Source organism: Hyperolius riggenbachi, chromosome 5 (assembly GCF_040937935.1).
Source record: "Hyperolius riggenbachi isolate aHypRig1 chromosome 5, aHypRig1.pri, whole genome shotgun sequence".
Classification (NCBI taxonomy): Eukaryota; Metazoa; Chordata; class Amphibia; order Anura; family Hyperoliidae; genus Hyperolius; species Hyperolius riggenbachi.
In genome coordinates this window covers 438,887,521-438,915,109 of record NC_090650.1, presented here as the reverse complement: position 1 = coordinate 438,915,109, position 27,589 = coordinate 438,887,521, and the positions used below count along the sequence as shown (strand labels likewise).

General features: G+C 40.8%; 1 protein-coding gene across 3 annotated transcripts in view; it reads right to left on the bottom strand.

The window, feature by feature from the left end:
• ADGRB1 (adhesion G protein-coupled receptor B1) overlaps nucleotides 1-27,589 on the bottom strand; it is an 829,276-nt gene that overhangs the window by 42,731 nt on the left and 758,956 nt on the right. For 2 of the 3 annotated variants that reach the window (XM_068238111.1, XM_068238112.1), the window contains exon 25: nucleotides 19,123-19,221. The exons of the other annotated variant lie outside the window; for it this stretch is intronic. In XM_068238111.1, the coding sequence (XP_068094212.1) occupies nucleotides 19,123-19,221 (99 nt within the window). The remainder of the gene's footprint in view (nucleotides 1-19,122; nucleotides 19,222-27,589) is intronic. 3 annotated transcript variants of the gene reach the window in all.

The window sequence follows — 27,589 nt, the reverse complement described above, 5'->3', positions numbered from 1 at the left end:
CTGATGCCTAATCCTAACCTCTCCCTACCATTAACTTCTTTCCATTCCTTAAAGGGACACTTAAGTCAAACAAAGAAAATGAGTTTTACTCACCTGGGGCTTCCAATAGCCCCCTGCAGCTGTCCGGTGCCCTCGCCGTCTCCCTCCGATCCCCCTGGCCCCGCTGGCAGCCACTTCCTGTTTCGGTGACAGGAGCTGACAGGCTGGGGATGCGAGTGATTCTTCGCGTTCCTGGCCACAATAGCGCCATCTATGCTGCTATAGCATATATCATATACCATATAGCAGCATAGAGGGTGCTAATGTGTCTGGGAACACGAAGAATCACTCGCATCCCCAGCCTGTCAGCTCCTGTCACCGAAACAGGAAGTGGCTGCCGGCGGGGCCAGGAGGATCGGAGGGAGACGGTGAGGGCACCGGACAGCTGCAGGGGGCTATTGGAAGCCCTAGGTGAGTAAAACTCATTTTTTTTGTTTGACTTAAGTGTCCCTTTAACCATAACCTACCCTTCCCCACACCAATAATCCATTCCTGATACTGATGTGTAAACCTAGTCTCTCCCCTATTGTCAACGCCTAACCTCTAGTACGTAGCTGCAGATTTCAAAGAAAGGCATTGATAATTTCCTACCGCTGGGCTTAGATTTGAACAAGTATAATTATTTTATTTATTCAGTCTCTTCATCTCAGTGAGTGTGAAATGTAGCAAGCACAAAACCACTGCATTATTATCATATATACACACACAATTGTGTTTCAGAGCATCTTATTTCTGAAAGACAAGTGGTCACATAAAAAATAAAAAAATGTTTTTAAATGAAATTTCACCAGTAGATCAAATTCTATGTTCTCCTATATTGTAGCATTATTCCAATATGCTGTATATTCATTGAAAAGGTCATTTTGCTTCAGGCATTGCGTTCTGAAACTCTCTTAGACCTCAACGATGGCGACACACTTAATCGGAAATTTCAGTGGAAACAAAAGAGGGGAGATAAAGAGAGAAGCATTCTCTAGCCCAGCGACAGATCTTGCTGAGAAGAAATCTGCCAGAGTCACCAATTCTGTCACAAATGAGGTTAACATAAATGACAAACACTGACATGCAGGAACGAGAATACAAAAATAAATAAATAAATAGAAAAGCGAAATTGAAGGATGGAAAGAGTTGGTTAATAACTTGTAGTCAATGTCATGTTTGAATTTCTGAAGCCAACAGAAAAAGTGAAGCCTGAAACCTCGGCCTTTACTGATACCAACGGGGCTTTGTAGGTTCTGCTTACTTAGATTTTAGATTGCAAGCTCCCTGGAGCAGGGTTCTTGTTGTTGTGGACTCTATTACTTGTGATTGTTATGCTGATATTGCTACAGCCCTCTGGTCTCCTCTATTGTACTTAAAGCGGAATATAACCCTGCATTTCAACTTTGCTCTATAATATTATTTACAGCATATTATATGCAAAAAGCATTTTTTTTTTACTAGACCAGCATTGGAAGGGTTAAACACAGAGGTTTAAAGTTCCGTGGAGAGATATGCAGAAGTTCAGATAGATACATTCTATTTAGTTATATGTATCTATTGATAAATGTTACACACTCTTTGGCTGTCCTCTAAGCTCCTTCTCAGTCAGAGAGAGTGAGTCACATTCAACACTTAGATACATTTATGTAAACAAAATGTATCTATTTCAGCTTCGGATGCGTCTGCAGAAATCTCCAGGAACTTTAAAGCCCTGTGTAACCCTTCCAATGCTGGTCTAGTAAAAAAAAATGCTGGTTGCATATAATATACTGTAAATAATGTTTTAGAGCAAAGTTGAAATGCAGGGTTATATTCCGCTTTAAGCAGCTGAATATACAGCTGTAATATATATATATATATATATTTTCTTTTTTTACAAAGACGCTACACACTTGTGAGCCACTAGCACCATGTGCACTAACATATTAATAATAATAATAGTAATAATAATATTGCTGGCTCAATTTCAAGTTGAACACAATTTGTATTACATTTGCATGCAAGCTGTAATTATTTTCCTATTATTGACCAGCTCTTCTTACTGGAAAAAACATGTTTTTTTTATATGCATGGGAGAATGATTAATCGGTCAGTTGAAGACACCCCCCCCCCCCCCCCCCCCCCTGCTAACCTCCTAAATACTGAGGTTTCCAGTCTTTAGCTGGGAGCCATGGCTTCAGAAGGACTGCAGGGGAATTAAGCAGGCAGCTGTTGGTTTACTATCATCTTTATATTATATAAATCTTTTCATCACTTTACCAGTGAATATATTATTTTGAAGTTATGCTGATACCTCAAGTTTTTTAAATTTTGGCAAGGAAAATACCAGTTGATGTTGCAATTTTTGCACACAAAAAAAAAAAAAAAAAAAAAAAAAAAAAAAAGATACCGTGTTGTACATGCAAATGCATACTACATTAGAATCTCGTTATAGTAAACTCTGATATAGTAAACCTCTGGATATAGTAAACTCAGTCTTTGTGTCCCAGCAAATGCATCTCTATAAATATGCAATACTTTTTAAAACATTATTTGTGGCGTAAAGAGGTGTGCAGGTTGGCACTACAGGAGATGTAGAAAACGTGAGTGGGGAGCTGGCGGGACCCACTGTGCTTCAAACAGTATGTTTGCAATTGTGTGCTCCGGTATATGAAGTAGTATTGCTGTGCAAAAGGAGGAGAGAGAGGAGACCGGCACTGCAATCAGCTGTTTATTCCATACTGTATAATGCATACAAAAATCACATATTCAGTGTGAAAATAAAGATACCAGTTAGACGAAGCAATGTGAGTGACAGTGGGTGCTGGGCACTGCGGGCCTGACGGCCGTTTCGCGCAGACGTGTGCTTCAACGGAGGCTCTGACCGGAGCCTCCGTTGAAGCGCACGTTTGCGCGAAACGGCAGTCAGGCCCACAGTGCCCAGCACCCACTGTCACTCACATTGCTTCGTCTAACTGGTATGCAAACGTGCGCTTCAACGGAGGCTCTGACGGAGGCTCTGACCAGAGCCTCCGTTGAAGCGCACGCTTGCGCGAAACGGCCGTCAGGCCCGCAGTGCCCAGCACCCACCATCACCCACATTGCTTCGTCTAACTGGTATGCAAACGTGCGCTTCAACGGAGGCTCTGACGGAGGCTCTGACCAGAGCCTCCGTTGAAGCGCACGCTTGCGCGAAACGGCCGTCAGGCCCGCAGTGCCCAGCACCCACCATCACCCACATTGCTTCGTCTAACTGGTATGCAAAGTGCGCTTCAACGGAGGCTCTGACGGAGGCTCTGCCCAGAGCCTCCGTTGAAGCGCACGTTTGCGCAAAACGGACATCAGGCCCGCAGTGCCCAGCACCCACCGTCACCCACATTGCTTCATCTAACTGGTATGTCTATATTTTCACACTGAATATGTGATTTTTGTATGCACCTTATACAGTATGGAATAAACAGCTGATTGCAGTGCCGGTCTCCTCTCCTCTCTCTCCTCCTTTAAAACATTCTTTGTTTGCATATGAGGAAAAATGGCAGGAGTATTTTTTTTTTTTTATGAAAGAATTAGGGATGGGAGCTTTCAGGAAAATACATGGGACATGTGCAATTCACTTTATCGCTTTAGTTTTCTCAAAGTTGATCTTTTCATAGGTTGTCAATAAAATTCATTTTATACCCCCCAGCAAGCAAGAAAATGCAAAATACAATTTTATTAGTACTTTTTCTACTACGGTTAATCGTTTTTCAATTGCAATTTGCTGAAAAGGTTTTTTTTTAAAAAAACAAAAGATGAAAAATTATCTCCTCCAAAAACTTGGGCAAAAAGTGAATTGGATGAGGCCCCATGGCCCATATGCAATTTTCATAACTTGTCATAAAATACTAAAAAGTAGGTGAAAATTACTGTCAAAATTATTCTGAATATTTTCTTGCTTGCTGGTGGCTTGAATGGCACTTGTGTGTGATGTGGAAGTATCACCATGGAGAAAAAGTCAACTGAATAAGGGCCAATGCTCCACGTAAGGACCAGCCTCTTTTCTTTAGATCGGTGCAGCCCACAGCACCGATCAGGATTGCAGCAGGGCGATCAGACTTCCCCCCTTTTTTCCCCCCTTAGGGGGATGTCCTGCTGGGGGGGTCTGATCGCCGCCGGCTTGCTGCGCTTTGCGGGGGGGGGCTCTTCAAAGCCCCCCTCCGCAGCGATTTCCGCCCTCTCTGCCCTTCCCTCCTTCTCCCTGTACCTCTGTGCTGCGCAGGACGGATATCCGTCCTGCGCCGGATAGGATGGGCTTTAGCCTATCAGATGCCGGCGATCCCCGGCCAATCAGAGGCCGGGGATCGCCGATCTCCTTTACGGCACTGCTGCGCAGCAGCGCCGTATGATGTAAACAGCGGGGATTTCTTCCCCGCGTGTTTACATTAGGCATGCGAGCCACGAACGGCGGCTCGCACATTGTTCATGGAGACACCCTCCGTGAACTGGCATGTTCACGGAGCGGCCATTTCCATGCTATACCACTAACGACCCGCCGACGCCTATCGGCGTTAGGTGGTCGTTAAGTGGTTAAACCACCAGCAAGCAAGAAAATATTCAAAATAAATTTGATAGTACTTTTCACCAACTTTTGGGTACTTTTTCGATTGTAACTCAGGTGAAAAAATTAATTGCATATGGGCCCATACATCGATTTGTCTTTGTTCCAATAAAATGTTTTGAAGAGGCTATTCTCAATGGACTTTGAGGAAATTGCTTTTCTGGAGACAAAATGTATACCAAGGACTACCACTTGCTTCAAGAAAATCTAGCACTTATCCCTATATGATGAACTGACCCATCTCAGGACTTTCCTCCAAGTATTTATGGTTGTAAATATGTTCATACATAACTACTTTGATTTTTAAAGCAAAATTAATATTGTACAGATCAACACTTAGATGGTGCAGGACCATAACCTGGCCTGTGCATTTGCCATGATCGTGGAATAAATATCCTCAAAAAAATGTTTTATCAAATTGTATTCAATGCTTTTGGTTTTATTACTAATAAAATGTGAAGAGTTTTAACAGACATGTATTAATGCATGGCTTGTGACTTTAGCCAGATTTGATAGTTGATACTTTAACACTTGCAATCCAACCACATATCCAGCATCTAAAAATACTTATTTGTATCTAAACTATCCAAACTTGTATCACTTTGAAAATACATTTTTTTGTAGTAGGGTTAGGGTACTTTTTTTATGACTAACATGTTGCAGAGAAGTGATTAAAACGATTTACCCGTCTCAACCCACCCTACATTTTGTTAAAAAATACTATCAAAGTTTACGTCTTAAAATCTCAAGTCAACTGGCTCGCCATACTGGCAGATTGGAGACTGGAGAACATCTGCTCTCTTCACATTGTTTCAGCGTACTTTGGATTCCAATAGTAGGGTATGGATCTACTTATCTGTCCTCAGCCAGCACTAAATTCTTTTGAAGATTTTTTCCTGGGAAGAGTTTGCCAGACTCATTTTACAATTTATGAGGCCGAGCCTGAACAGACTTTTTTTTATGCTACGAGTATGAAAAAAAGGCTAGAGAGAAGAGTAAAAATTTTACTGTCCTTTCTGTGATTTACAAGAGGACCATACCAAAAATGTATATATCATTTAAAGAGCTGACTTTATGACAGATGGTAAATCAGGGCTGACTGATTTACAAGTACATAAAAAGATTATTAGCTTTTGAACTAAACTGTTCATAAATGTTCTATCAAAAACCTTTTATCTCAGCCGCAGAGCATTTTCAGAACAAAAAGGTCCCTTTGTAATATGACTCAAACTAAAAGGCAAATATAAATATTATATGGTCAACCATTGTACTCTTAGGGGCCTATTTGTGAAGAACAGTCTGAATTCTGGTAACTTTATTGCTTTCCACGCCATATTTATAAAAAGGATGATCAGATGTTGGCCACTTGCAGTTAGTACTTGATCGCCAGTAACCTAAATTACATAACTAACATATTCATATAAGACGGATTTAATATACTGCTCCAGAGTTCTGTTGCACTCCGAAGTGGATGAGCACCATTTTGTCCAATAAATTATTATGAATTATCACTTTTGCAAAAAAAAAACAAAAAACTACATATTCAGAATGTTGCTAATATCTGTGATTGTTTTTTTTTTTTTTAAACAAAACAAAAATTTTTAAAAGATAATTTGTTGCTCAGATTAGGAAGTGATTTGTCTGTATGACCATCCCAAGGTCTCCTGTTCGACTCAACTTGGGGGAAAACTGGTCGTCAAAGTTGGATTTTACCTGGACATCTGCAAATGTTTTTCCTGAGATAAGAGTTTAGATTTTAATGCCTGATTGCTGAAAAATAAATGACAGCTCCTTGTCTGAAACAAATTATATAATATTGACAGTATATTCTGCAGGTACAGGTCACACTGCTTGCTCTCTAAGTACTGAAACTAAACACCAACTGGAGGTACACAAAAATAAAATACAAAGTTTAAAAATTGGTTGAAAGGGAAGTTAACTCACTGATTGAGACATCAGAATTTTTTATTTAAAATATTGCACAATAACGACAACACATTCCACAGCCTTCTTCGGGATAAAACCAAGTGCAAATTCAGCGGTAGTCTGTGAGCTCTGAGCACTCATACTCATATTTAATTTTTTTTTAAAAAAAAAATCTGATGTTTATCTTCAGTAGTTTTACCACTAAAAGGGGTTTACACAAGGTTCTCTTTTTTTTTTGGGGGGGGGGGGGGGGGGAGCTACGACTATCCAAGACATCAAGGCTGAATGGGGGTGGAACTTCCTCACATGCGGTTTAAGTGGTTGCCAGATTACGCAACCCACAGTCGTGGAAAAGAAAAAACTCAGTAGCACACTATGGCCCAAATGCAATTAACTTTTTCTCCTGAGTTTTCTCCTGGGGATATTTTAACACCTTATCGATAAAATGCTTTTTCAGCCACCAGCAAGCAAGAATAATTTTGACAGTTCTTTTTCACCTACTTTTAGGTAGAGATGCTCATTTGGATTTTGCGGAATTGAAATTTTGGCATTTACGGTTGGAAATTGGCATTGCCACATCAATGCAACTATGTAAATTTAGCCCAATCACAGAACTTGGACCAATCAGAGAATGCAAAGTCAACTCAGAAGGACTGGGAAATTGAAAATCCGTGGAATTAGTAATCAGCATTGGTAGAGATCTGAATTTCCATGGAATTGAAAATCCCTTCTGGAAACTTAGAAAAAAAGGTGAATTGCCCTTGTCAATATAATGGCCCTCAATTAAAAAAAAAAGTGGGTGAAACAGTACTGTCAAAACTATTCAGAGTATTTTCTTACTTGTTAGTGGCTTGAATGGCTTTTTATTGATAAAGTGTGGAAATGTCACCTTGGAGAAAACTTGGAGAAAAAGTGAATTGAATAAGGGCCAATGCCTTTTAAACCACCAGCAAGCATGACATACTCAAAATAATTTTGAGAGTACTTTGGCACCTACTTTTTGACACTTTTTCAATTTCAAAGTGCTAAAAAGTTATCTTAAAGAGAGGACGAAAAATTCTCACCTAGGAAAAAACTCAGGAGAAAACGTTAATTACATTTGGGCCTTTGGGCCATGTCCTATTAAACTTTTCTCCTGAGTTTTCTCCAAGTAGATGTTCTCCAACCCTTACCAATTCAATATCTTTAAAGCTCTCACCAAGCAAGGGACTATTTAAAGAGACTCTGAAGCGAGAATAAATCTCGCTTCAGCGCTGAAAGTTAGCAGGGGCACGTGTGCCCCTGCTAAACCACCGCTATCGCGCCGCACAAAGGGGGTCCCTTCACCTCCAAACCCACCCCAGCACGACTTGGTCGTGCATTTGGTCGCTCCTGGAGGCAGGGCTAATGGCTGCAGCCCTTCCTCCAGTCGCGTCTGTCAGCGGCGCATCGCCGCCTCTCCCCCGCCCCTCTCAGTGAAGGAAGACTGAGAGGGGTGGGGGAGAGGCGGAGATACGCGCTGACAGACGCGCATGGGGCAGGGCTGCGGCGGTTAGCCCTGCCCCAACCAGGAAGCGCTCCCCCGCATTACGGAGGGGGATTTGGGGGTGAAGGGACCCCCGTTAAGGCGCACTATAGCGGCGTTTTAGCAGGGGCACACATGCCCCTGCTAACTCTGAGGTCTGAAGCGAGATTTATTCTCGCTTCAGTCTCTCTTTAAAGAGACACTGAAGTCTCAAAAAAACCCATGTTTTTATTTAACAAATGTGTTTAACATATTAGCCCTAACTAGACCGCCACATTCCTGCCGCTGTAAACTATCTAAATCCCCCCTAACTTGCCCTCCTCTCCTGCAAAATCCACGACTTTCTTGGTCGTGGATTTTTCTGCCCTAAGCACTTCCGTGTGAGGCAGAGCTATGAGCTGCAGCTCTGCCTCACACGCTTCTGTCAGCGGCGGATCTTCACCTCTCCCCCGCCCCTCTCAGTGAAGGAAGACTGAGAGGGGCGTGGGAGAGGCGGCAATCCGGGCTGACAGACGCGTGTGAGGCAGAGCTGCGGCACATAGCTCTGCCTCTCACAAAAGCGCTGCCCGGATTGCCCCCCGGGGAGTTTGGGGGGATTTAGGTAGTGTACAGCTTCGGGAATGCGGCGGTTTAGTTAGGGCTAACATATTAAGCATATTTGTTAAATAAAAAGACAGGTTTTTTTGAGACTTCAGAATCTCTTTAAATGAGGTATTACCTTTTTACCTACTAATGAGTACTTTTTTCAATTGCTAAAAACTTAAAAATTGTTTCTCGGTGAGCGGTAAACTTATCTCTTTGGTGAAAACTCCGGAGAAAAGATAATAGGATATAGCTCTATTATTCTTCACGTGCCTGAATGTAATTCTGTACCCAGCTACCCAAGGGTATATCCCAATTGTCTGTCCTGCAAGACGGATCATTTTAAAATGTCTGTTTAGCAGGAAGTGGTTAAAGAGAGTCTGAAGCGAGAATAGATCTCGCTTCAGACCTCATAGCTAGCAGGAGCATGCGTGCCCCTGCTAAAACGCCGCTATAGCGCGGCTTAACGGGGGTCCCTGTCCCCCCAAACCCCCTCTGTGCAGCGGGGGAGCGCTTCCTGGTTGGGGCAGGGCTAACCGCCGCAGCCCTGCCCCATGCGCGTCTGTCAGACGCGTATCTCCGCCTCTCCCCCGCCCCTCTCAGTCTTCCTTCACTGAGAGGGGCGGGGGAGAGGCGGCGATGCGCGTCTGATAGACGCGCTGGGAGGCAGGGCTGCAGCCGTTAGCCCTGCCTCCAGGAAGAAGATTACCAGCGACCATTTTACGACCAACTTTTGCGGGGGGTGGGTTGGGGGTGAAGGGACCCCCGTTAAGCCGCGGGATAGCGGCGTTTTAGCAGGGGCACACGTGCCCCTGCTATATATAAGACCTGAAGCGAGATTTAGTCTGAAGGGGAATTGGAGATGTCAGAGACTATAATCCTGCAAGACCCGCGCTTACAGAAAGAAATTGGCCCTGATTCACTAGCCAACTTTATAGCTAATAATACTATTGGTAGGAGCGCACTGCAAAATTGTTAGTTTGTTGTGTGTTCCATAGTAAGCAAAAACAACACCGTGGCCCATTAGCAATTAACTTTTTCTTCTGAGTTTTCTCCTAGGTGGTATTTTTTAAATTGTCTATAAACTGACTTTTAAGCCACCAGAAAGCAAGAAAGTACTCAAAATAATTTTGATAATACTTTTTCATTTACTTTTTTGGTACTTTTTTAGTTGAAAAGTACTGGAAAGTTATTTTAAAGTAAACCTAAAGCCTAACAAAAAAAATGAGATTAACTCACCTGGGGCTTTCCTCAGCCCCCTGCAGCCGATCGGTGCCCTCGCAGCTCCGGTCCGATGCTTCTGGACCCGCCGGCGACGACTTTCGGTTTCGCCGTCACCGGCCGACAATCACTCGCGTTCCCAGCCTGTATATCGCCCCCTATGCTGCTATTGCGACCTCCTGGCCGCAATAGCAGCATAGGGGGCGATATACAGGCTGGGAACGCGAACAATCACTCGCGTTCCCATGCCTGTCGGCCAGTGATGGCCAAACCGGAAGTGTTCACCGGCGGGTCCTGGACTGTTGGAGCGGGGCTGCGAGGGCACCGATCGGCTGCAGGGGGCTGAGGGAAGCCCCAGGTGAGTTAATCTCATTTTTTTTGTTAGGCTTTAGGTTCACTTTAAACAGAAGAAAACATATCTCCTCGGAGAAAACTCAGGTGAAAAAGTGAATTGCATATGGCCCCTTGTCTTCCAAAGTGCACTGGGAGGAAAAGGCTTTGTGACATCATAGCCTACGCTAAACATCACTGGGAGGGTGGGGTTACATGCAATCTATAGATATAGGAAGTGTTTCTGATGCTGAAACTAGGAAAATAAACATAAAATTGGGTATCCTGAACCATTTAGTGCATTCTTATATATGCCACTGTGGTACCTCTTTAAACAGCTAATATCCATTGTAAATATGAAGTGAACAATATCTTAAAATATTCTTAACAGGATTAAACGTAGTGTACAGTTCTATGGATATACTATTAGCTTTTAACCTCTTCCCGACCACCTAATGCCAATAGGCGTTAGGAAGGTGGCAGCCCCAGGACTCCGTAACGCTGAAAGGCGTCAAGTCCTGGGGTGGGGTTTTGCAGGGGATCGCGTGCACCTGCATCCCCACTTGAATGACGGAGTCAACAGTCTGCCAGTAGCGATTGCTGCTATCAGACTGTTAGACGGCGAACCACTGTCTATTTACATTATACAGCACTGCAATCTTTGGCAGTGCTGTACTGGGGATAGCCGTGTCACTCGGATGTCTCCTGGAGGGTAAAAACAAAGAATCACTCTCATAGGCTAATGCCTATGAGAGACGATGCACCTGATTGACTGTCGGGGGAGGGAGGGAAAAATAAATTAAAAAATGCACGATTTTATTAAAAAAAATAGAAATAAATAATAATAAAAAAACAAAACCCTGCACCAGTGATCAGAGCCCACCAACAGAAAGCTCTGTTGGTGGGTAGAAAATGGGGGAATCCATCTGTGTGCTAAGTTGTATCGCTCGTCAGCAAGCTGTTAAAGTTACAGAGCACTACATTTTAAAAAATAGCCTAGTCACTAGGGGGGTTTAAACCTATGGTCCTGAAGTGGTTAATTCTGAAAATTGTTCCTACGTCTTTAACACAGGTGCATGTGCTAAACAACACCCGGGCAAACAACAGTCAACTAATAACCTAAACAAACATTAACACAAGACCTTTGTGATACACTGAACAGAAATTACTACTACAAAGACCACACCCAGACACTATTTTTTAATTTAAATGAAAAACTATATATATATGTATATAATGTATACCCTTATGGAAAAAGTTAAAATATTTTTTTTACCAATCGCATTATTTTAGAACTAAAACTACATTTAGACAAAAAAAAGAAAGATCGATAAAAAATGCACAGAGAAGCCCAGACATACAAAAAAATCAAAACAGAAACTGCAAATTGGGAAAACAAAACAAAACTGTACATCAAAAGTACATTTAAACATTTAAAGAAGTAAAAAAAAAATATATATATATTTTTCAAGAAGCCAAATTTGTGGCAAAAGGGCTGTGTTCATTTGGGCTCTCTCACTCCAACCTGAATTATCACAAATTCTTTCTGTTTTAAGAAAGCAAACTTTTGTTTTTCATTTAATCTGTAATACATTATTTTTATAAAAACAGATTCAGATATTAGGCTGTCACCGTTTCCACCATTACCAAATTTGGTTGCTATACTGAAAAATAAGAAACTAAAATAGACTTTGGGTGTCTTTTTATATCCTCACTGTATACTGCCTTAAAAGCAAAGTAACCATTTCTAAAATATATTATTGTAATGGAAGAACATACATTTGGTCACAGCATAAGGAAACAAATTGATAACCACGTTAATGCACTCAATATCTTATTTAATTATCACTTTTATTTTTGAGTTGGTTACCACCGAGTCAATTAGCATGTAGAAGATATATTCTGAGCCTTTTGGAAGATACACAGTAAAACTGACAAAAATAGATAGAAAGTAAACTAAAATATTCAAAAATTCTATTAAAAAAATTCTCCAGGCCAAGAGTTTGAAAAAAGCAAATTACGCTGTTAGTTAAAGGTAAAAAAAAACCTTTGGAATTCTCAGATATACAGTAGCTTTATTGTGTGTTTAAAATAAAAACAAGCCACATTTTGATTCTCTGAGAAAAAAAAACAACTAATTACTACATGATTATGAAAATGGAAGTCATCTCAAAATTCTTTCTGTGGCCAGTGAGGATTATTTGCATAAACTTAGATTGTGGTGCTGCGCTAATTTGAAAAATGCCAGACTTATATGATAATTTATAAATAAATTACAAATCATCGCCATGGTAAAATGGTCATTTACTATCCGGCTTGGTACAAATTTAATCACGGGCAAGTATTGTATTCACTAATTGTCTGCACTGATACATGTGATATTAATAATGTCATAATTAATTCAGCCATGTGACTTTACAATTACTTTCCTCAGAAAATCACAAAAGCGTACTTGGTACAGCCCTTTTTCTTTCTATGGCCTCAATTCACTAAGCAGTTTAGACTAGTCTACTGTTAGTTTTTAGTCTACTGATGGTTTGGTCAGTTGCATCAAAGGGAAATTCACTATTACCAAATATTTTAGACCTGTTTTTAGACCTGGTCTAAACCATTTGGTAATTAGGTGGGTAAAGCAGGGGAAATGATCAAAAGATGTAATTCACAAACAAGTACCGTCTTTCCCCTAAAATAAGGCATCCTCCAAAAGTAAGCCCTATCTTATATTTCAAGCACCCTTGAAATATAAGACATCCTCCGAAAATAAGCCCTATCTGCAGGGACGGCTGGTACTGGGGAAACTGGGGTAACACTCACTGCTTCAACCCCCCTCCCCGAGTGCCCCCCTGCCCGTCGCCGCGTCATGCCGCTGATTTACCTCTACTCCTGGCCCCCCTCCTCCAGAGAGTCGGATCCTCCCTGCGGGCTGCTGCTATTACTGTGCATCATTCAGTTTTCAGATCAGCGGTGAAGGCAGCTTCGGTAAAGTTATGCAGTAACAGCGCCGCCCTCTACAGGAAGTAAACAGAGATCACTTCCTGTATACCGGCTCTGTTACTGCACAACTTGAGCTGCATTCAAGCTCTGAATGATCTGAGACCTGAATACTGCACAGCATTAGCCACAGCCCGCAGGGGGGATCCAACTTTGTGGAGGAGGTGGGTCAGGAGTAGTGGAGGTAAATCAGCTGCAGCAGGAGGGAGAGGCTACTCTACACTTTTTATACTTGGGGGCAAGGCTATATACTGGGGTTAGGGGTCTGGGTATATACTGGGCGGGCAGATCTGGCTATATACTAGTGGTATCTGGCTACCCCACAAAAACAAGACCTCCCCGAAAATAAGCCCTAGCACATATTTTGGAGGAAAAAATAATATAAGACAGTTCCTTATTTTCGGGGAAACACTGTAGCTATGACTGACATTCTTCTCCTCTGATGAGCTCTCCTCTGCATACAATTAACCTCCTGCATAATTCATTCAAAAAGCTCCATCCTCACATCTAAAACACCTCACAGAATTACTTTACCGACAGAAATCAGCTGGTCTAATCTCTGTCAGAAAAAGTGGGCGTGGTCATTCCTTGTTTGCCTTTGTGAATTACTGAATGTTAGACCAGGCCTAAAAACAGGTCTAAAACATTACACCAAACCATCAGTAGACTAAAAACCATCTGTAGACTAGTCTAAACTGCTTAGTGAATTGAGGCCATGTGTAATTATGTTTGCAGTGTTGTTGTTCTTTAGTATGCTTAAACAAAACTTAAAATGGAGTCCTGATTAATAATGCAATTTTGCATTTTCACCTCTATTATGTATCATATGCACTATTATTTCGTGTTTATACTGATATAAGGAATCTAGCCATTGTGTGTTCTGATCCACTCCTAGAAAATGGACTTCTAAACTGTTTACTATTACTCTTAGTTTTCTCTTCTCTTCCTTGTTTGACTATACTGCTTATTTTATCTGAGCAGATGTTATCAGCACTTTACCACTATGGCCTGGTGCACACCAAAAACCGCTAGCAGATCCGCAAAATGCTAGCAGATTTTTCTTCTTTTTCTGTAGTGTTTCAGCTAGCATTTTGCGGTTTTGGGAAGCGTTTTTGGTGTAGTAGATTTCATGTATTGTTACAGTAAAGCTGTTACTGAACAGCTACTGTAACAAAAAAACGCCTGGCAAACCGCTCTGAAGTGCCGTCTTTCAGAGCGATTTGCGTTTTTCCTATACTTAACATTGAGGCAGAAACGCATCCGCAATCCAAAATCTGCAGCAGCCCGGGAGTATGTGTTTCTGCAAAACGCCTCCCGCTCTGGTGTGCATCAGCCCATTGAAATACATCACCCGCAAGCGGATCGCAAACCGCAGCGGAAACGCTCCGGTGTGCACTAGGCCATACTGAGGATCCCGGAGCATGGGGGTGTGTGATTAACATGCCAGTATTTTAAAACAGAGGTGACATCTGTTATAGAACTATGCTACGTTATTGATTAGAGTCTTATTTTTATAACATTTCCAGCATAATGTAATATGAATATACTAACAAATTATTGATATATCAAGATGCCAAAGATGTTACAGATGTGCAAACAGAAAATATTTGGTTAAAAAAAAAAAAAATTGGCCTAACACTTGAAACAAATTCCTTTGTACAAGCAAACAGCCTATTCCTATTAACAAAAAACAAAAGCACTACCAGTATATGCTGTTCAACCACCTGATATTTATTAAGGATCAAACATTCTTTCACCTTGGTTAATCATTATAAGGTCTATAGGGAAGTATTATATATTGCACACAATTGTAATGCACAATTCTCATTATGCGGGGTGTTCCCCAAATATGTCTCAACAGAAAGTCTCAGACGACCGTACACAGACCAGATTGTAACAAAATTAACCATGTCACTCCCACACATGGGGAGAGGCGGACACAGACACCTACAATGCCAAGAGATTGAAGCATCTAATATGCCAATTGCCTGTCCAAATTGTCCGCATCACCCCATGTGCCGACAGTACGGTGGTCAACAGCAATAAAAAATGTGCCACCCCACGCCCCCCTATGCCCCCCCACAATCACAGCACCATGCCCTGCATACGAGTAATCTCATAGAAGTACTAAATTGAATGGGTCGTCACCCTCAGACAATGGCATGAAAAATGATGAGAGCACAGTCCATAATGGCATATAGGAAAAAAATTCCATAGAAGGTCCTGCATCCAAGATTCAATTGTATGAAACAGAGTTCAACATCAAAAAGATCATCATGAAGGATCGCTGTATTTTTTCAAGAGTCCTTTGGACCGTGTAAGGCTGGTGCACCTAGCCAACTTGCTGCAATATCAATTTGTAGGCCCATACTGGCAAGACAGTTCACTATTACAGCCAAGCCATATATCACACCGTCAAAGTTTCAATGCATACAGTGCTCCACCATAGATGAATGTACATATGAACTCTGTGGATATTCGTGCCATATACACTATCTCTCATAGTTACCACCTCCTCCATTGATACGAAATGCAATGTCTTGGCATTGTAGGTGTCCGTGTCCGCCTCTCCCCATGTGTGGGAGTGACATGGTTAATTTTGTTACAATCTGGTCTGTGTACGGTCGTCTGAGACTTTCTGTTGAGACATATTTGGGGAACACCCCGCATAATGAGAATTGTGCATTACAATTGTGTGCAATATGTAATACTTCCTTATAGACCTTATTATGATTAACCAAGGCGAAAGAATTTTTGATCCTTAATAAATATCAGGTGGTTGAACAGCATATACTGGTAGTGCTTTTGTTTTTTGTTTCTAGTTTTTTGGCCAGTGCGTGTACCCACCTGGTTTGCACACATTAGCATGTACACTTTTGTGTAGTTGGTTTTTGTAGCCTATTCCTATTACCTACTCATCATGTGTTCATCTATCTTAGTTTTGTGATGAATGGCTCCACTAAGTAACCTCCCTAGCGGTACTGACGGTTATACACGTCCATACAAACCATGCTGTGAACAGTATTGACGTGCATACATGTCGATACTCTCCTGCACTGTATACCAGACCCTTGCTTGACACATTTTGGCAAGTTACAGGAAAAAAAGGTTATGAAAATTAATTGGATTACTTTTTGCACCAATTCTGGGGAAATTGAACGCCACGGAGGTTAAAACTTTTCAACTAACACTAAGTGTAAATAAAGTGCACATAGATTTCATTTTCAAATAATAAAAAACATATTCTAAACAGTGGCCATTTTTCAAGTGGTTTAGTGGTTGCTCACACATTGGTGGTTTCCCATTATTTTTATTTAGTTATACATATTTACACACTTTAGGGGGTGGGTTAGACTCACAAGGAACCCTGCATCTCCAGGGGGAAAAAACAAAGTAGCAACATACAGGGTTTAACCTTTTTACGTACTCATAGCCTATAGTAAATTTACAATACTCTCCATAAAAACCCATATGGGTGCGCTTGCACATAGATGCACATATGTTCATTCACGTCACAAGCCCTTGCAGTTAGAGAACGCATACCTTCTGCATCGATTAGGCTTAGTATGCACTTCAGCTACAGGGTTCTGTTTGTTTGTACTATCCAACTGAAGAGCGCTGTAAAAAACAACACCACTTCATAACAGGCATAATAAAAGGTCTCATAAGTCAAGACGCTGACAAAATGCTACCCCACAAAGACATCCACAGGGCAGTGAGCTGTTTTTGTTACTAAACAAAAAATTATTTAAATAAAAAAAAAATAGCAGATTATGATATGAACATAAATATATGAAAAAAAGATAATTATCTTAATCTTCACCTTCAATCGCTTGTTAACATGTATTTTTACTGAGTCTTAGATTATGCTCATGCAACTGTTTTTTTCCCTGCTAAATTATCCTCCCCCCCGGACAAAATTCAAAGGGATATAAAAGATTCTTAAAGGGATTATACTGTATAGTAATGCTTTGTTTTGTTAACTATAATTATAATGTTAATACTTTAAAACAATCTTTAAAAAAAATAAAATCAAGAAACAAGATTGTAAATTAATGTTTAATTACTCCCGAAAGCTCCACCTGCTGGTTTGACTTCCAAACTGTATAAACAGGAAATCCTCTTTCTTTAATTCTGTAGTAAATTAACTTTACACTTTACAAAATCAGTCTTCCAATTTGGCGACAGATAGTTCCATTGTTTTCTATGTATTCAACTTTAGTAGAGGTTTTTTTTTTTTGTTTTAGTTATAAAAATATGTTAGTTAAACCACCAGAAAAAAAAGGAAGCAAACTCTAAAAAATATATAGCTAAGAAAAAACAGTATTTTTTTTAACTTAAACTTAACTTTGTAAAATAACCATATTGGTTGGTTACCTAGAAATGTACTCTATGAACATTATATTGCTCTTACTATCCCTACTTTTTTTCTCCCCCTTTTACCCTTACAACTTAAAGAAGAATTCAAAAGAAAAAGAAAGTGCATGGCAAGGAAACAGCCCAGTACTGTACGTACGTCCCTGGATCACTTTAATAAATCCTTGGTATATCTCCAAGCTCTCTCTTAAGTTGGCCATACACTTATAGATTTCCACCCAATGTTTCAAAATGATTGGTTACTTTCTCAAAAGAATTGTTTCAAAATAAATCTATTCTTACCACACACTGCACATCAGGGAATCTATTGAAATTCGATTGAACCGCAGCATTGCACTGCAATGCTATATGGACCAGCGATCCCCACCCTCTATCAACCTAAATTTTCCTTTTTGTCTGTTTGATAATTTTGATGGCTTTTGGTCAAAAATGATTTAAAAAAAATCCTTCGATCTCATATTTTGAGGTATTGATTCCCAGCGGATGAATCAAATCTGCAGGGAATCAAATGGGAAAATCGATGAGTGTATGGGCACCTTAAGATGCAAAGTATCAACATTATTAATGAAACCCCGAGGTTATAGTGAGTTAATCAAGATGCACTAAAATGTTTAATTAAATATATATTCTAGCCTCTGGTAAATTTGTACAAGCTCACATAGATTGAAACTATATCTGGGGATATTTAATTCCATGACATTTCAGTGGTCAATGTCATTGACTCAATTTTAATAAACTATTAGCTTTCATGTTAATTAAAATGAGATGCTTAAATAAAACTGCATTCCTATCATCCCAAACAAGACTTTGAAGTTAATATTCAATATCAATTAATATCCCCTGAGCTGTGTTTTATTTTAGCTTTTATTATTTTGTCCAAATAGTGAGAATTCTATCTAGTTTTACACTGCATGCATAATAGGTGATATTAACTGGCCATACTGAATGAACCTGAGACACTAATATTTGCAGGGGCTTGTCTAGATTTTTTTTTTTTACATTTATACACTAAAGATGAGAAACCAAAATATGTACATTAATTGCCAACATTTTACACCACAAAGATGAGTAAATGAAGAAGATGGAGGAAGATAATTGTTTAATTTAAAAAAAAAATCCTCTTATTGATCCACTAGGTCAATGGCTACTAAAAAAGCAAGGAAACTACATTTCCAGTGCAGTTAGTCTGAAGGGCCACCAATGATCAAGTAGGCGGGAAACTTGGAAATTTATGGCAACTATATTTAAGCTAAAGGGAAAAAAATTCTGGGTGGGTATAGTCAAACATTTATTTTTTTTATTTCATCATCAAATTCCAAATTGTAAAATATATGAATGTGATGCAGTGGTCAAAATACAATGGAAGGTCTTTTGGAACATCAACTGAGCCCAAGGACAAATGTTAATGAACATAAGCTTTCGACATTGTGCAGCATTTGAGAAGGAGAATAAATGCATACAAAAAAAATTAGAACAAACAGAGAAATAAAATAAGGGTAATGAAACTGGAAAATAAAATCAAACTGAAACAAATATATGCAGAAACAAAAGAAAGGAGAAAGCAAATAAGTTGGAAATTAGAAAAAAAACTAACATGGCATTACTGGTGGCTGAGGCCGATACTTCTGCTGAGGATAGAACTCCACACTTGGAACATTTGAGCGTCATGCCGTAAACAGGCATTGTCATCTGACTGCAATTAAAATCAAAAATACTGAAATAAAATCAAAAGATACTTCAGGTTTAAACAGAAAGATAAAAAAAAAAATCCCCACCAACATTAAGTCTTAAAGAAGAACTAAACCAAAGAAGACTTCTGTTTGCTTCAAAAATGTTTAATATGTTTTGATAACTGGATGTTGCCATATTTCATTAGCAATCCGTGATCGATGGTCATTGGGCTGTGCATTGTGCTTGTCCACCTTGACATTGTCCACATCAGGAATGCCCAACTCCAGTCCTCAAGGGCCGAGATCCACACACATTTTTGGCACAGCTCAATCTTATTGGTGGGACTGACTCAGGAAAAGATCTGGATTAAGTAACACTTTTACTATGTTTCTGTCCATCCAAAACACTGGCATGGATACGGCCCTTGAGAACTGGATTTGGGTAGCTATGGTCCACATCAATATAGAATACTCTTATTTATTATTTTAAATAATGACATTTAAGCTCAAAACATGCAGAAATGTAGTTATTATTAATTTTTTTCCCCTTCCGTCATACATATGATTCGTATTGCTTGTATTTACAATGGCATCCTCCAGCTAGCAAATACTTGTTTTGAAAACTGGTAGTTATTCATATTACACAGTGAAATTCCCTTTTCAAAGAGCAATATAAAGATGACCCAACCCACTAACTATATAGAAAAAAAATTACTTTGGAGTTTGGAACTAAGACTTCTTCATTCAAGCAATAGTCTAACGGCCTCCAAATAAGTGGTTCATATTTATATCATTTGTTTAGTTCTACTTTAAGCCCTGGATGTTTCAAAATCTACCCTTCAACAATCGCAGACTACAAAACAGTAGTCTTATCTTTGAGAACCCTTTAGATGTTGTGGTGTGCTACCATAACATGCGTAACACAATATTACTTCATTCAAACAAAATGGGAACATTAAGAGAGTCCGCGGTCTTTTATGAACTTGCTCAGTTCTAGACATGAATGGCCCTGTAAGCAATTGACTTGCAGACAATGTTAATGCTCAGTCTATTCCATATTAAGCCATATCATAAACAAAAAAGTGATTCTTGCATCTTCCCAGTGACTAAAAAAAACACAAAAACAAAAACTGGTGCCCCATGCTCTGTTTACCCCTTCACCCCTGAGTAATTAGCCTATTCTTACAGCGAGCGTAAAACAGAGCCAAGTAATGACTGCACTCCTTGGAATGCCGAACCAACAATGCTCCTTTTCAAACCCTTTGCGGAGCTTAACTTTTAATTAAAAGCTTTCCTAATAAACAAAACGATGAAGTTCAGCCATGTGAACTGCAGATGAATACAAAGTCTGAACGAGCTTAAAAAGTTTTCCCCTCTCGAAATGTATGGCAATGCGTGAACGCAAAAGCAAGATTAAAGAGAGAAAGATGAGCGCTATAGTCTACATCATCTAAAGACTTATAACTCGGAATTTTGGAAAACGCTTTTAAGGAGGCTCTCAGGAGTGAAGAGGTTAAACATGGACACATTTCTACAGTTGGCCAAACACACTAAGGATCGAAGTAGACAAGAAACATGATGTACTGCATTGATAACAAGTGTTCAATGACCATGGTGTCTCATAACAGGAAACCAGCAATAACCCCACTGTTTCTTTTTGGGTGATATTTCCAAAAAGCAAATGACTTCACCACTCATAGCTAAATATAACCAAAGTGTACATAGTCAACTTTTCCATCACTCCACCCTAATTTGTAGATCTGATTATTGAGCTGATGTGCATCATCTCTTGTAATCTACACTCCCGTACATCAGTGGAAGTGAAGGAACGTTACTCTTGTTCTCAACAAGACACACATGAAAGGCCAGTAGCCATGAAACGGGATAGCAACATCCGATGCTGGTCCCATGCAAATGTGGCACATGCAATACACTTTTTTTTTCCATCTCATAAAATAGCATGAGCTATTTTAACATTTATGCTTCACAAAGACCTCATGACATTAATACATTTTGAACACAACTGGTTGGAAAACAGTTTGGATTTGGGATACTTAAATACTTAACATTTTGCTTACTTTAAAGCTCTAAGTAACTGTCAGGACTGTCATATACCGATGGCAGAAGTCCCACTCCATTAACCTTAAAGGATACCCGAGGTGACATGTGACATGATGAGATAGATATGTGTATGTACAGTGCCTAGCACACAAATAACTATGCTGTGTTCCTTTTTTTTCTTTCTCTGCCTGAAAGAGTTAAATATCAAGTATGTAAGTGGCTGACTCAGCCCCGACTCAGACAGGAAGTGACTACAGTGTGACCCTCACGGATAAGAAATTCCAACTATAAAACATTTTCCTAGCAGAAAATGGCTTCTGAGAGCAGGAAAGATCAAAAGAGTCAATAGTTCATACATTTTAGCTCTGGCATACTTCAATAAATGTGTTATTGAGCAAAAACAATAAAACAGTTAAAACTTAAATAGTAGATTTAAACATAAAATAAAACTGTGGAATATCTTAAAAAGTCATTTTTAGGAGAAGGAAGATAGATACAGTTCTTTATTTCATTAGTTTATTTTTGCCTCGGGTGTCCTTTAACCTCCTTGCCGGTTATCCTGAGCTCAGCTCGGGGTAACCTGCGCAGGAGGATTTCTCAGGCCCCGCTGGGCCGATTTGCATAATTTTTTTTGTTACATGCAGCTAGCACTTTGCTAGCTGCTTGTAACATCCGATAGCCGCTGCTCGCCGCCCCGCTACCCGCCGCGCCGCCCCCCCTTCCAGACCCCTTGCGCAGCCTGGCCAATCAGTGCCAGGCAGCGCTGAGGGGTGGATCGGGATTCCCTCTGACGTCCATGACGTTGGTGACATCATCCCGCCCCGTCGCCATGGCGACCGGGGAAGCCCAGCAGGAAATCCAGTTCTGAACGGGATTTCCTGCTTACTCTGATCGCCGGAGGCGATCGGAGTGGGTGTGGGGATGCCGCTGCTCAGCGGCTACCATGTAGTGAGCCCTGGACTCGCTACATGATTTAAAAAAAAAAAAAAAAAGAAAAGTGCTGCGCTGCCCCCTTGCCGCAGGAATTAGAACAGCAAGGGGGTTAATGTACTATTTTTAAACTTCCCAAGATACTTTGTAGCCAGTTCAAGAGGCTGTTTAGGATATCATTGGGTGGAGATGCAGTCTTCCTGAAACTGGAGATGACATCAAAGCAAGGTCCAGAGTGAGCAAAATATACTTCCGAGAGTTGACCATTTCCGATTCCATGGAAATTCCGATTCCCGGCAATGCCAATTTTCATTTTTCTGATTTCCATTTTCCAAGGCGTATTTTGTCATTTTTTTGCATCAGAGAATGCAAAAAATAAAAAAAAAATCGGAAATCGGAAAAACAGAAACTTGTGATTGGTTTAAAATTACCACGATAATCCGATTTCTGCAGGAAAAATTCAGCATTCTCTGATTGGTCCAATACTTCAGAGTTCTGTGATTGGGCGGAAATTACTGAGTTGTACATTTGAGCATACATTTCAATCCCGCATAATCTGAATGACTTTCCCATCTGATTGATTAATGGCAGGCAGGGATTAGCTTGTCGGAACAAATCCTTAGTAAATCAAAGCCAATGTTTTGAAGGTATCTGAGATCTTTGGCAACAGTTCTAGAAACAACGTTGTTTTCAGACAAAAATAGCATAATGATACAACTTGGAAATCCTAATGGGGGAATCAATAGACGTAAGTTGTTTATGAGTTGCCAAGAAGCCATGTTGTACACAGAGTCCCTGTGTTTTGACGCATGAGTAGCTGAGTGAGAATGCTTTTCACGTCATTCAAGCCTCTCTTCGGCAGAGTATTTATAGCTAGTGACAACACTGACATCAGAACTCGCATGGATCTGGGGTTATTGGGCAACAAGAACATGTTTACCGCCTAAACACTACAATGTTCCTTAAGTGTTGTTCTGCTTTATTTATCACAAAGAGCTAATCAGCCATTCCTTGCCTGGGTCTGTTTATTAAAATGTAGGTTTAAAAAACTTTAACTGTCTCAGGTGAATGAGGCTATTGAATGTTGTTCAACTACCACACAGACAAATCCTGAACTATTGAACTTGTTTCCTGCACTTAAAAACATTTTTAACGGTGCACAAACAAAGATTGTCGCCCACAGGATGTGAAAAAAAAAACAGTTTTACCAAGTAAAAGTAGATGTTTATCAGAACAGAAATGGTAAAACTGTGGAATGCCCATAAAAAAATGGAATAGATGATGTTCTTACACCAAGATGCTTTCACAACCAAATTGACTAAAGTTTAGCATGGTCTACCTTTTCGGCAAAAGAATATCTTCAGTATACAAAGACAGAGTCTATTATGCCAGGCTCTTTGTTAATGAGGCATGATGGGGGGGGGGGGGTAATTACTTACTCGATTGACTGCAATTCATTCACAGATGACGCTCTGCCCCCGTCCTCGCAACGCAGCCATGGACATGTTTCTGAAGTCTTTCAAAGCTCTTTGGAAACCTCCACCTTGGAAGCCACCAATAAAGCTTTGGCTGTTGAACTGGGAACAGGCCATGGCAATGCAGATAAGGGTGGTCAGAGCCTTTGCATGTGTTTGAATAAAATCCACCACAGACACATTTCTGAGGGGGAAGGGGTGAAGCACTCCCCTGAATGAGTTACGGCCGATCAGATAAGTAATTGAACCTCAGACCCCCCTAGTCATGCATCATTAAGACACAGCTTGACATGACAGACTCTGTCTTTTATACTCGAGGTACTCTTAAAGAAAATCTGCAACGAAAAAACGTCCCCTGGGGGGTACTTACCTCGGGTGGGGGAAGCCTTCGGATCCTAATGAGGCTTCCCCCATCCTCCTCGGTCCCACGGTGGCGGCGAAAATCCTCCCGGAGCGGCGGCGATGTAAATATTTACCTCCGTGGCTCCAGCACAGGCGCAGTATCCGCTCTTCCCACGGAGATAGGCGGAAATAGCCGATCTCCATCAGGGCGCTCTACTGCGCAGGTGCAAGTCTCCTGCGTCTGCGCAGTGGAGCGGACCCAATGGAGATCAGCTATTTCCGCCTATCTCCGTCAGAAGAGCCGAAATAGCGCCCCCGCTGGAGCTTGGAAAGGTAAATATTGAACAGGCTGTCGGATTTGTCGCGCCGGCTTTGAAGGGCTGCAGCAAGACCCCCGTGGGACAGAGGAGGACGGGGGAAGCCTCATTAGGATCCCGAGGATTCCGCCTCCCTAGGTGAGTACCCCCCAGGGGACGTTTTTTTCTCGTTACAGTGTCTCTTTAAGGGTGAAACAAGTATATCCTAAAAAGATCAAGTTAGATACTGCTTCTACAGAGGAATTATATTGTGGTATATTTAGAGACGAAACTGGTACTTTCATAAGAAGGTGAACTTGAAGGACATGGAGCTCTTTTTTTTCCCAACTCAAGAAACTATGGTGATCATTGAGATGCTAATAATCCAAAGCTGATACAAATTGTATGCTAACCATATGCAAATGTATGCAGCTGCTGCGTTTGATTGGGCCAGTCCCAAGCTGCATAGAGTTGGATAAAATTAGCATTGCCGTAAATTTATTGTCCTTACTGGGCCTTCTGATAAGAAAGTTTTATTGGTCATAAAATGTTAGTCATGCCACTAACGCAAAACAATAACAAATGCTTATCGTGTTGGTACGCTGTTCCAGAGCCACACAAGGTGCGATGTACTGCTAGCTGTTTCCTGTTGTGGTGGTTCACTATTTTTGAAAGCAATAATTCTACCGCCAAATAACTGTATTAGCAAATATAGTGCAGGAAGAAATATAAATGGAAACCCCACTTTCATTACAGAGCTCATGCTGCAAAGATCTTTTGGTAATTCAAAGCAGAATTAGAGTCTTAATATTGCTTGTAAAGTTATCCTACTGGTTCCTGATCCAAAGTAATATTTTTGTAAAAATCACAAATTTCTCCCTGGTTAGAGTAACTAGTACCGAAGGCAGCCATCTTGCATACTAATGTAATATCCAGTTCAAACTGTAAGCACAACACTGCCTTTTTCATGAATATACAGATTTCTAGCTACCTCCTACTGTCAGAAATAGAACAATAATCCTTTGGCAGTCTGGCAAGCTCAGTGGGTTCACTGATTAGGAGAAAATAATAGTAAAAATTTTAATCCACGTAAAGGGGCACTATGGGGAAAAATTGTAAAATTTAAAATATGTGCAAACATAGACAAATAAGAGGTACATTTTTTTCCAGAGTAAAATGAGCCATAAATTACCTTTCTCCTATGTTGCTGTCACTTACAGTAGGTAGTAGAAAACTGACAGAAGTGACAGGTTTTGGACTAGTCCATCTCTTCATAGGGGATTCTCAGCAAGGCTTTTATCCTTTTTAAAGATATTACCTAAAAAGGATTTAAACAATGATGCTGGCCAGCTTCCCTGCTCGCTACACAGTTGTTGTTTTTTTGGCAGTTGCACAGAGCAACTGCCATTCACTAAGTGCTTTTGAAAATAAATAAATCCCTGAGAATCCCCCCATGAATAGATTGACTAGTCCAAAACCTGTCGCTTCTGTCAGATTTCTACTACCTACTGTAAGGCTGGTTTCACAGTGGGACGTTACAGGCGCACGTTAGAGCAGCCTGTAACGCACCCCACCGCACAGCAATGAAAAATCAATGGGCTGTTCACAGTGCCCACGTTGCGTTACATAGTAACGCTGCGCCACCAGACAACGTACTGCATGCAGTACTTTGCACGCGGCTGAGCCGCGTTAGACTGCTTGCACATGCTCAGTCATGTTGGGGAGGAGGGGAGAGCGGCCGGGCACATGGCTAATTAATATTCACTGCACTCAGTGACGTGCAGTGTTTACTTCATGGAGCGGCCGCTCTGTGCGGCGATTGGCCGGCGGGACCACGTGATGCCGCATGTGTCCAAGAGGACGCATCACGGCATCACGGACGCCAGAGTGAGCTGCACAATGCGGCTCACTCCGACGTCCACACCAGAGAGCACCAGGCGTTGCGTTAGGGGCACGCTATGCGACCTTAACGTCCCCTAAAACGTAACGTCCTGGTGTGAAACTAGCCTAAGTGACAGCAACATAGGAGACAAGTAATTTATGGCTCATTTTACTCTGGAAAAAAAGGGACTTCTTCTTTGTTTAAGTTTGCACATAATTTACATTTTAAAATTTTTCGCCATAGTGCCCCTTTAAGAATTTTTTTAACCGTTTGTCCTCATAACGCCTTGGCTATCTTATTGGAGTAAAAAGGATCATTAAGCTTAAATTCCACATCGTTGCAATCCTGGCAGAAGTCATTGTTGTTCTTTTTTTAACCCCTGCACAATTCTAGCGACAGGCGGCAAACCTGAACACGCCCATCAGCCAATTTCTCTCTTTATGGAACAGCTGTATTTTAGATTCACATAGAAACAGGTGAACTGTAAGTGTTTACCATTTAACCCTATAATATTCAGAGAGAATATTTGTGTATAAATTATTGAATCAGTGTTTGCCTACTGCAGAATCTTTCCTCTCCCTGATTTACATTCTTGCATTTATCACTGGTGGGGACATCTATACTGCAGGAAGCTGCTTCCCTATGGAATGCTTGTTTACTGTGTGTTCCAAAGCCAGTAGAAATAATATCTGATCTCCCAGAATGCTCTGGCTGTATAGCTTAACTGCCTAGGGTAAGCATCACTGGGAGTGGGGCTACATACCAATATACAGCAATACATAAAAATAGAAAGTGTTTCTGATGATGAAACCAGGATAATTAACGCAAATGTGGGTATTCTGAAATAGTTACCAATTAGTGTCAGAAATCAGTACTGTGTTGGGCTGACAAGGTAGCCTTTTGGCGTATAAAGTAAACTGGTTAATGTAAGGGTAATAATAATGTCAAGAATAATTCCACTTAGGTTACTAGTAGGGTGCGGAAAGTTAGTGTAAGCTTGCAAAATGACCAGATAAGTATTATGGTAAGGCTGGATTCACAGTGGTCAGTTGCAAAACGCAGATGCCATAATGACCTCGAACTGCAATGGAGACTGGACATAGACTTTAAAGGGACTCCGAGCACCTCTCATGGGCATGCCTTTAAGCCAGACGACTTCCAACAAAGTAATGTTATGACCCCTCTGGAGGAGCCTCTTGCAAAGGCCATGCGTGTCACTTCCTCTTCCTGCTGCATTCAGTGATGCACTTCTCTCACAGAGAAGACAGGAGTGACCCAGACGTTATAACACAGCCAAGATGGCAGCCGCGATATTGAAATAAAAAAAAAACTATTTGGAGTAGAACGGCGATTCAGGCAACAAAAGAAAGAGGAGAGCACAAGCTACAGAAAAGTATGCATCTTT